General features: G+C 41.5%; 1 protein-coding gene across 3 annotated transcripts in view; it reads right to left on the reverse strand.

Moving 5' to 3' along the window:
* egln3 (egl-9 family hypoxia-inducible factor 3) overlaps positions 1-11,273 on the reverse strand; it is a 12,860-nt gene extending 1,587 nt beyond the window's left edge. Inside the window, exons 1-4 of one of the 3 annotated variants that reach the window (XM_063184377.1) lie at positions 10,617-11,273; positions 3,173-3,292; positions 2,088-2,224; positions 511-584 (exon numbers count right to left, since the gene is read on the reverse strand). In XM_063184377.1, coding sequence (XP_063040447.1) covers positions 511-584; positions 2,088-2,224; positions 3,173-3,292; positions 10,617-11,222 — 937 coding nt within the window. In that variant the 5' untranslated portion in view covers positions 11,223-11,273. The other 2 variants (XM_063184379.1, XM_063184378.1) reach the window with 2 other exon arrangements.
* Positions 11,274-11,847: the final 574 nt, after the last annotated feature.

An 11,847-nucleotide genomic window follows, 5' to 3' on the forward strand; every position in this document is an offset into this window, starting at 1 on the left:
CACAAGAGGTGAGTATAGGGACATAGGAGCACAAAATACAGTGAATACAGTCAGTATGCCTGACAGAATGAAAATGTAATCAAAGGAAATTTTCAGGATGATTAATGACATATGCACCCTAGTTGCTTCTTCACAAAACATTTACATTCTGGGTTATTCGTTTCAGTATTATCTGAAAAACACAATTTATCCTCCTTATCCTCATTTGAAAACTATCTTACATCATGTTAGTCATTGGTTTCTAGTACAGATTTTTATTCTGAGTTTACTTTTTACATATTATCTTTGTCCTCATACGAGGACATCTTTTTTATATTAAAGTACTGAACGTATCAGAAACAAATTTGGGTATTTTATGTATTATGTCCTAATTGGCCCAAATAGCAAAGTAAAATACAGAGTCCACAGCAAAGAATAGGTCAGTCTCAGGAGGTTAACTCACCAATACAAAAACATATTTTTATATTATTATTTATAAAACATGTACAATATTTCATCACACAGTCATACCAGTTAAGTCTCTAAATCTTCTCTTTGCTGCAGCCCTTTCTTCTGAGTCAAAATACCATACTGTGATCGCATACCTGTAAAGAAAAAAGCATACACTTATATTTCACTGTTTATCTGCCAGTATGTCAAATGACTCCTGTCTAAACATAATAGAATTTCATTTTTAAAGTAGGCTGATAACTTGCAAATGTGTATTCCAAAATAACAAAATAGTTTCGGAACAAAACATGATATTATATCATAAACTGTAAAAACAAAATGTGTGATTAATGAAAATGCTTGAAAAATAGTAAACCTTATGCGTGAAAAATAGTAAACCCTGTGTGGTTTCCACAAAGGTACCCGTAATGAATTGTGACTACAGAGTCTATACAGCTCTGAGTGACTGTGTGTGTTAACGCCCACTGGTGGTGACAGAAATAAATGCTGCATGCAATGTCACCAATAAGCCACAGAGAGGCAGTATACAAACAAAATAACTGAGGAGGACATTACAGGGTATTATATGCAGTCAAAGCTGTCTTTACATTCAAGGCAACGCTACATGACAGGAAGGATGGGTCTCAAATACACTAAAATGACTATTAAATGCAGAAATACGATGTGAAAATATGATTTAAAAAGCCCAACCATATTATTGCACTGCATGAGATAAATTGACCATATACAATGTCTACTGTATATTGTGTATGTCCCGTTCAAACTGTAAGGCCAGGGGTAGCACATCTGATTTGGATGCCTATAAATAGCATAGGACGCAGTGTTATGGACTCGTCATAACTACTGTAGCACCTGTTAATTCCCTTCTTACATAATCATTTTGCAGCCGCAGTGTCACCACTTCACTTAGACCATCATAACTCATGAGGAGTAAGCGAAACACCTTTCAGCCTGTTACAAGTCGATGAACCTACCGAAACGATTTTGGGAATATTATTTTTCAGTTTACAAAAAAATATGTACTTCGTTTTACTTTAAACAGCATAACATGAGTTGATATGGCACACATACACAGCAAATAGCTGAGGGGCCCCCACGAGGGAAAATTTGCCAAAAAGAACAGAATTAGACTGCACTTTTAATGCAGCACAACATTACACCTTCAACCACCTGAAATATATATCAAAGATGTGGGGAAGAACTAGAGCTATAAGATATTCTCAGTGAAAAGCACACCAACCTATGCCGATAAAGTCTGGCTAATTATACTCAACCTTGACTTTCAAGATGAAACATGTAACATTATCGATACCCATACAAAATACGGAACACTGTGAAAATGTGGTAAATCTTTCAAGATTTTTTTTTCTATGGAATTATTGAAGGACCAAAGTTAAACTTTTTTTTTAATTCATAAATATTTCTGGGATTGGGATTGGTTGATTGGCTATATGTCTATATAAGACAACAATAAATCCCATTGCTCCTTAACAGTTGAACACAACAACAGAAATATCTCCCAGCACAATTAATGCCAAATTTGTTTAGTGTTTCTGTGTAAGATAATTTAATGAAAGTCCGGCTACGTGGCCTCAGGTATTGACATAATGTGTTTAATTCTGGGACGGGATCCACACCTTTGTGCGTAGGACGGCTGGACCTCATGGGGGTTCCGCCGGTCGGACCAGAACAGGAGCAGCCGGTCGAACAGAGGCTCGATATCTGCCACATATGATTTGCCTTCCGGAAAGATCCGCAGAACCCCTCCATGCTCCTGAGAGTGACCAAAGAGCATGGTTAGTCGTGTGTGTGTGTGAGTCTGTGTGTGTGTGTGAGGGGGGGGCGCGTGTGTGTGTGTGTGTGTGTGTGTGTGTGTGTGTGTGTGTGTGTGTGTGTGTGTGTGTGTGTGTGTGTGTGTGTGTGTGTGTGTGTGTGTGTGTGTGTGTGTGTGTGTGTGTGTGTGTGTGTGTGTGTGTGTGTGAGAGAGAGAGAGAGTGTGTGAGTGTGGGTGTACGTGCGTATGTGTATGTGTGTCATGTACTCTGAAGCTTTGCTATGTGTACAACCGATGTATAAACACTGGTCACAATTTACACAAAGCCATACATTGTCTGCACCAAATCAGATTTTCCTGATAGTGATGTAGATTTTTACTAACTGCCGTTCAAAAATCATTGCCTACAGTATGCTGTATAAGTAAAATAACACAACAGTTTTGTGTTTTTGTGTTCAAATTTAATGTCCATAATATCTACATCCATATTACTTGGATGTCAACAACATACATATTGTGGAAGACATATCCCTGTTTTAAATTTGTTGTTGGCAGAGGGGCAATTAATCTTGTATTAAAGGTTCTGTGCAATGGTGTAGTGGTGTAGCACTATGGTGGCTAAGTCTTTCCAGTGACTAGAACAGCATTCCACTGGCGGAACGGAGTGCATTATGTGGCTACTCATTCACTGCTAATGTCAGCGAGTGCAGGTTTCACACACATTGTAAGACTTAGTAAGAATGCATGACTCACAGGCAGGGCCACTGACAGCTTTGGCCAGGCCCAGGACAAAGTCATCTCAACACAACCCACCCCCCACCCCCATACAATGTAATGCGGACCAAATCCCCCCCATCTGACTCAGATGTCCTGAGGCCAGGGCCCTTTTGTCCCCCCTGTCGGCTTCCCTGTTCACATGGGGTCACTCACAGGTGCACGGTAACTCACCTTGGCGTTCCAGTTCTTATTCAAGTAGTAGATGCAAGTCACACAGCGCCCGTCCCCATTGGGGTTATCTACGTGCTTGACATAGCCAGTCCCATTTCCTGGGTAGCAGGCCACCATCGCCTGGAGAGGAGAGGAGAGGAGAGGAGAGGAGAGGAGAGGAGAGGAGAGGAGAGGAGAGGAGAGGAGAGGAGAGGAGAGGAAGACAGACGTGGAGGGTTATTTGAGTGGAGTTAGACTCATGTGTGTCTGCCCCACCATGTCAACTCCCCTTACTCCCAGGCCAAGTGTGATATTGCTGCTGGTGGTATCCGCTCAAGCAAATCACACAATCATCCATTTGTTTAACACCATTTCAGACACAACACACAACTTGTTGTGAAAAAGATAAAGCACATAACATGTTAAGATGCAGGTTAATAGTGAAAACTTAAAAAGTGAAACACTGTCATTAATTACTCAACCAGTATGTCTACTACATTGGGACACTTTGTCATTCATTTTTGTTCCTTTTACTTCCTATCAATAAGTAAATTGTGCATTGTTTGACAGCATATGCTATAATATAGTGTAGTATAGCATAGTTGAGCGTTGGATTATAAATTATCTTGCAAAGGTAAAGCAGAGAATTATATGTGACCACTGAAGCTGTGAAAATTCCCAGTCAAACATGGTGTATGTAGTAGTACAGTATAATACAGTGGGCAGGCTTTTTTACAGTGCACTTGTAATACAAAGATCAAGGCATTTATTCACATGACAGGACTTAATTCCAGTCTAAAGTCAAAGGCAAAGTATATCCTTTTGGACAGTGTAGTTCAGTACAGTGCATATAACAATATAACACACAATGGTAGGCTGTAGAACAGTGAAGTATTGTATTACATGAGTCTGGTGAATGATTCTACATCAGAAGCATCAGCACACCAAAGAAAAAAAGTGGAGAAAACTGTTAATAAGCAGTATTGGGTTCTTCGTGCCAATGTATGGCCTTGTTTTTATAGTACAACATAGAAAATGTATGTCTAACCATTCCCAGGAAAAGTCCAAGTGAGACAAAATGGGAATAGAGAAAAAGAGAGGATGTGGCCCAGAATAGAGGAGAAGAGAAGAGAAAGTCAATGTAGGGCAGCCTGTTGTGGCTTCAGTGCCGTCTGAAAAAGGGGAAGACTAACTCGGGCTCACTCCACTGACTCAAACACAGGCCTCCATTGTCTTTGGCACATGATGCAATGCATGTCATGAAATACGGCACACTGCGAACACAAATATCTGCACGTACACATTTCGCCTGGCTACACACGCCATTACATGGAAGAAGAAGAAGGAGGAAGAAAAAAAACAACAGGAAACACAAACAAAAGCTCGCCCGTCAAATCAATCAAATCATATCACAATGACAGTGCCGTTGTGGCACAAGAAAACTAGCACAGATTTCTTCCAATTTGGTTGAAGATCATTTCAATGGGATTGAGCACGGGCCTTTCGCCCCAATTTCCCAAATTTTCTGGGTCTGTGACTCATCTTTTCAAACCATGTCAAGCCATTTTGATGTAATATTTGGGGAGAGACAAGCTATAATTACACTAAGAAAAAGGCATTTTAATAGTTTAATTACAGGTTGAAATTATTGGATTTTCTTATTCCTATTTGAATGCAGGTTACTAAACTAGCTTATTTTGCAGTTTATTCTTTCTAAAATGTTTATAACTTCTAACGGTAATGCGAACTCATTCATTCCTCATGGTATTACGGACCAATTACTGTATGCAATAAGTCAAAAGAGACATCTATTATTTTTCTCGCCCTGTCTCTCTCACTCATAAACACGCACGCACACGCACACAAACACACACACACACACACACAGAACAGGAAACAGAACTTCCTCTCTCTGGCCTACAGGGTAGTTTCCAGGGTTTTTTACCCCATGTCCCCTTCCCTCTGGGCTAGAGGTCGGGGGTCATGAGATTACCCAAAGCCCTCACATCACTAACGCCGCAGGGGCCAACACCAGCCCAGAAGGGGGCCTCATAAATCGTAGACGAAATCTGGACCTGCGTGTGTGCGTGTGTGTGCGAGCGCACAGATGCGTGCATTTGTGTGTACGTGTGTGTGTGTATGCACTTACATGTGTGTATTTGTGTGTGTGTGTGTGTGTGTGTGCGTGTGTGTCTGTGCGTGCATGCGTGCGTGTATCTGTATGTGTGTGTGTACATGTGGGTGGGTGCATACGTGCGTGTGTGTGTGTGCTGTGCATGCATGAATATGTTCGCGTGTGATTCACCGATTCACAGGTATTTTCTTATCAGGCCAGCACAGTGCTACGTGCTAGATTTAAAGTGTCGGGTGTAACTACACTTCCTTTAAAAACAAATAAACTTGCTAGCTCTATTCAAACAGCGTGATATCTGAATATGTAGAAGAACCTTCACTGAAAGGTTGCATAGTCCATACAGTACTAGTCTAGTGCAACACATTACATGTACTGTATTTTCCAGAGCATGGACTTGAGAGCACTGATGTCACAGCTCAATGGATGAATGACTGTAACAAGCTGTTCCGTCCTAAGCAATAGCATTGTAAATAATGTATTTTTTAATATATTATATTGTTTTAAATGTTACATTATGTTTTATGTCTCATGTATTATTATATTAGACTAACCTACTTTAGATTAGACCTACATTATATTAGACTAACTGATTTTTTTTATATATTGTTTTTATATCGGCCTATGTTTCTGTCATTATTTCCTTACACAGCGTTTGTAAGCACATAAGTATCAAAGTTCACACAAAGAACAGCTAAACTCAGTGCTGGTTGATAGTCCCCCAGGATAGCCACCCATTATGCACCCCTAATAACAACATAATTGGGCCATATTTGTTAACATGTGTTATGTCAGCATTCCTCGGATAAATTGTTTTACAACTGCAGTTAAGACTTTATGGCTCCTGAGGAAGCATAGTGCTACGTGCACAATATGTGTCCGACCCCACGCCCCACGAACGGACTCGCACGCATAAGGGGCAGGACTCCCATAAAAACTCCAGATGTTTACGGCATTGACGGCAACATACGCGAAAAACGTGCACTTGCCATTCAATTGTTCTCTTGTTTACATACAGATGGGGAGTGATGGATAGAGGGGGCGGGGGGGCTTCTCACGCACATATCGCAAATCACACCAACACAATGAGGGGCACATACGTGTGTGGACCGTCATGTCACGTCAGCATGAAAACATGACGACAAAGGGGATGGAGAGAGAGAGAGAGAGAGAGAGAGAGAGAGAGAGAGAGAGAGAGAGAGAGAGAGAGAGAGAGAGAGTTAATGAACAAGACAGAGAATTTGAGTAAAATAAAGAGAAGAAATAATAAAATAAAGTTGTGGAAATTGGAAAAACAGAAGCAGTGTGTGCGTTTGTGAAAACATGAGAGACGGACACAGACAGAAAAGTCCACATCCAGTCAAAGACACACAAACAGACAGAGACAGAGAGAGAGAGAGATAGTAAGATAGCAAGAGTGGGAATGAAGGAAAAAGATCGAGAGCCGTGCAGGGCCATAGGCAGAGCGAGTGAGCGAGCGAAGGAGAGACAGAGATAAAGGCAAAAGAGAATAAGAGGAGGGGGAGGAGGAGGGGAGGAGTGGAGGAGTGGAAGAGAGGAGGAGATGAGGGCTACAGGAAAGAGAGCGTGGAGGAGGATTGGCTGTGAGCCAGGCTGATGAAGGTTTAATGACAGTGCTACGTGTTGAGCGTGACAGCCCTCGGCCCCGGCCACGTGCACCACAGCAAGCCCCCTTAGCCCCTGCCTGCCTGCTTGCACAGGGCACGCTGACAGGTTTGGCTGGGCCCAGGACGAAAGTCATCTGAAATGGCCCCCACCTAATACAATGCAAACCCATATTCTGCAACCCCTCTCCCTGGGCCCAGGACAACGTACCCGGTTTGTCCCACCATGTTAGCTGCCATGTATGTGTTTCCTCATTCTGTACATTTTGTGTTTTTTTTTACCATGGTTAACATGTGCGGATGTGTGTTTGTTTTGGTGTGTGAATGTTTGTGTGTGTGCCGTGCATGCATGCACATGCAGGCAGCCGTGTTTGTGTGTGTGTGTGTGTGTGTGTGTGTGTGTGTGTGTGTGTGTGTGTGTGCTTGTGTGCTTGTGTGTGCGTATGCGTATGCGTTAGGGATGTAAATAAAATTGAAATGTATCGATGTATTGGAAGTATCGGGTGGCGATGTAATCGAATCGCATCGTATTGTGGGGCATTCTTAAGAATCGAAAAGAATCGAATCGCTGGCCCCTGTGCAATACCCTAGCTCCATAACACAATAGTAATGTAAAAGTAATAGGAAAAAATCGAATCGAACCGAATCGCATCGTATCGTGGGGAATTCTTAAGTATCGAAAAAAATCGAATCCCTGATTTAAGAAATCGATACCGTATCGTATCGTCATGAAGGCTGTGATTTACACCCCTAGTATGCGTATGCGTGTGTGCATGTGTGCGTGTCTGTGTGTCTGTGTGTGTCTGTGACTGTGTATTATGGTTGTATATGTACAGAATGTGACTATAGGGGCCTATACCGTATGATAAAGCTGGTTCAAGAGTAAACCAGGTTAAGTTAAGAGATAAATCATGTAATACAGTAGGACTCCATGCTCTTCTATTAGATGATATACCTCTTAACTTAACCTGGTCTACTCCTGAACCAGCTTTGTATATAGGCCACAGGTCTGGTCTGTGTTTTACCAGCATGTGTAAACTTTGAAACAAACTCCGTTGACAAGGTATTAATACCATTCAAGTCAGCAAGATATCTCTCTCTAACACGTGGGACATTAATGAACAACGGAAACTGAATTACTGTTACAGATAAGGAGAGTGTAAAAATAATCACTGTTTTCAAAATCCGCTGTTGGCCTTCATTATATGGCTTAGGAAATTGAACTAGGTGTTGACTTTCCAGGATTCTTCCATGCAAAGAAAAACATCCATAACTTCTTGCTCTGATACTCTGTTCAGTGAAGTTGTCAGGTCAAGTTGTATTTAAGTTTCCTAGACTGTGCCACTCCTGGATTCAACGCCGCACTATCCAGTGTTTTCAGGAAAAGTACCCCCCCCCCCTTCCAGTATTTGCTGAAACCACAACACATATTGAGTCCCTACACATAATGAGCTTTGTTAACTTTCGGTTCATGTTTTAGTTTCATATAGTTGTTTAAAGCTGTCAATTTTTAGTTCCTGAAACGTGAACATTACTAGTCAGAGGACAATGGCATATGCCAACTGTATATTGCAGATCCATTTAGTCCATCCAGTTTTAAACAAAGGTTTTCCCCAAAAGTTTTATGTGACACCTTGTCAACAGTGTCACCACAGATATTCCTTTTTTTATTCATTGTTTTTTGTTTGTTTTGTTTTGTTATTATTTGTTATTTATTGCTGCATTGATTTGATTATTCATATTCTTTCTTTCTTTCTTTCTTTCTTTCTTTCTTTCTTTCTTTCTTTCTTTCTTTCTTTCTTTCTTTCTTTCTTTCTCAGCAACAGCCAAAGGTCAACGACCTACACACCCTGACTAATGATTCTCAGTGTTGATGTTGATGTTGTGAGCGAGCTAGTGAGAGAAGGAAACTATCCTCCTCCTGCCTCAATTTGGACTTCCTGTGTGACAAAGCAAATTTCGTCAGTGTGTACAGTCACGTAGGACTTGCCATGTGCTTGTTTCAGGTTTGACAGGTTATTATTTACAACTATTTATGACTGCTTAACTTTTTTACCTGGTTCATGACAATATGATATGTCAAGAAATGATTAATGCTGCTAGAGATGAAACACATTGTTTTGGGTGGAGTTTGAAAAAGTAGTATACACCATGCACCTGATGAGGCCAAAGTCTGCAATATTTAGGCCTATGCAATATCAACATTAATGGCATGGATCAGAACGATATTAATCTAAACAAGCATAGGGCTATTGACTGCGTCAGAAATGGCATGCTGGCCTGATGTTCTACAGTTGTTTGCTGAGGGGTTGAACAAATGACAATTGCGCTACAGCTGACAAACATAAGATGAGCTTACCTTCGACCGCTCGCGAATTTTAATTCCAAGTTGCCCAATGCACAGCGATATCAATTTGTCTATTAACGTCAGGAGAAAATTCACAGCCTCACATCCTTTCTCTGCCCCACTGACCCACGCTATTTTGTCTCCTCTAATGTCTCTTTTGGAAACGCCAATGCCTCGTCCAGCGAGTTGTCCATCTTTCAGGAGACCAGCGTGGTGGATGTTCTTCACTTGACCCAAAACAATGTGTCCAACGAACTCTCCCAAAAAATCATCAACGTAGAAGAAACCTTGATCCAAGAGAGATGGTACGATTTGTTCCATTACTAACTGCTCCAAATGTGAATGCATCCTCTGCTGTAGAAATGGCATTGTAATGCTTGGCGGATCAACGTTAGTTGGGTTACATACACGGAGCATCATCAACTACAGCGTCCCTAGAACTATAGTTCAGATATTTAGATGCCGTGCATAGCCAAGTCTGACTGTCACTGACACCCAGGCAAGACAAGCGGCTGTACGGTGGAACAGAAGGACAAATAATAACTGTCAATACAGAATGACCCTTCAGTTTATACGGATAATGCCCACCTGCATAGATCTGGGTACGTGCGGGATGTGAAGTACTACTGGAGAGGCGGGGCTAAAAAACTCAAGTAAGCGCAAATCAGCTCCGTGGGCTTTCCAGCAATAATTTATGGGATAAAGTTCAGATATATAGTTACACAAAGAGATGTGTTGAATGAGATTGTTGTCACTTCATCACAATGCACAGATTAAATGATTCAAAAATACTTTCAAGTGGTGCGTAGCCGCCGATTCATCATTTTGCGCAGCAGGGGGAAGCGCATATTACAAAATTCCCCCATATACCAAAATATATGCATAGGCTACTGCGATTATTATGTAGGAGGACATAAAGAATTCCATAGTTTGCGATGCATCTGCAGCCAGGACAGATGAAACGAGGGCACGAGCTGTTATGTCAAGGAACACAAGGCGTGCCCACCGCCATTGAGGACTCCGCCGAGCGCATGTACTCCTCGCTGCACGTACAGTCCACTTCAGCTGAACCTAACTGGGGCAAGTTGCCAAACGAGGGGGGATACCGTTATTCACTGCAGGCGCATCCAGTCATTCAGACCCATTGAATAAACATTATGGGATCAATGGCAATATAACATACGTTTTCATATTTGAACGTAACTGTTGGGGATAAATATGCTACCCAATGTGACGCATTACTTGTCCAGTTTGATGAAAGATGTGCACAAGAACATGAAAAGAACATGAAGTCTACAAGAAAGAATAGTCTACAACATACATCAAAGACAACATAATTTGCTTCACAACGCATTTACTGACCTTGTGTCTCCATGTAATTTTGTAATTTCCCAGTCTGCCGTTGGCGTGCATGATAAGCTTGTCCATTCTTGTTAAAAGAAAGCCTATGTTTTCACATCCTTGCTCATTCCCCCCTACCCATGCAATTTTGTCCCCTCGAATAGATTTGTTTTTGCCTGGTGTCGGGCAAACTAACTCTCCATCTTGCATTCTCCCTCCCTGGTGAATGCTTTTCACTTCTTGCAGAATGCGGTCACCAATTTTGTTCCCGAGGAAATTGTCCACTATACAGAGGCCATAAGAATTCATACAAGGTCCTATGTATTGCAAAACTAGTTTGTGAGTGTTAAGACGTTTATGTTCCTTGGATTTTGACCTATGTTTATGTGGTCTCTTGAAGGGGCAAGCAATGACCCCGCTTTCAGCGTCTTCGACGGCAGCGGGTTTGTCAGCGCACGCCGAGGTCAGCTCGCGGCACCTGCTGTATCCTCTGTCTGTCACATCCCCACCTGCAGCAGCTATGACTTCGCTCGACTTTGTGTAACTTTCGCCAAAACCATTTCTTGTAAAACGTGTTTTCTGTGTTGCGCCATATTCGGCGCGGTGATGTCCAATGGTGTCTTCCATTACGCGAGAGAGCAACAATCTTCGCAGCAACCTCTCGACACGTCAACATAAACTGAGCACTGACCCACACGCGCTACGTGAAAATATACCACGTTTCAGCTGATTGCGACTACGCAGACGCGCTCTCGTGGAGAATGCGCTCGCGCCTCTTATATTATGAATAGTTTAGGGAGGATGATTTCAGATTATGTGTTTCATAATGACTGTTCCTATACCAGACTGTTCCTATATTTTACGCACGTCATGGGTAAAGCTTACGCATCACAGCTGTCACTGAATTTGTATGACTTTCACTGACAGGGTTTATGTCTGCAACAATGCGACCACTTTTCATCAAAATGTAGGCCTATTGGTCCTATACTACACTACATCAAGTTATCTTTGATATTATTTCGTTTTTGCGCATTGAAAATTGTTCAGAGTTGGAGAGAAATAACTACTACAATAATGATTTGGGCCATAGGTCTTTAATAACTATATTCTGTAGGACTATATTTCTCTTTTAAACAAAACCAGTGGTCATGGTCCATGGTTTAGTATATACAGGACATTTTATTTGAAAGAATAATAATCATGGTCAGATCATAAAAAAGAAGGCTTTATTTTTATTTTTATTATTTTTCCG

The sequence above is a fragment of the Engraulis encrasicolus genome, chromosome 19 (assembly GCF_034702125.1).
Source record: "Engraulis encrasicolus isolate BLACKSEA-1 chromosome 19, IST_EnEncr_1.0, whole genome shotgun sequence".
NCBI classification, from domain to species: domain Eukaryota; kingdom Metazoa; phylum Chordata; class Actinopteri; order Clupeiformes; family Engraulidae; genus Engraulis; species Engraulis encrasicolus.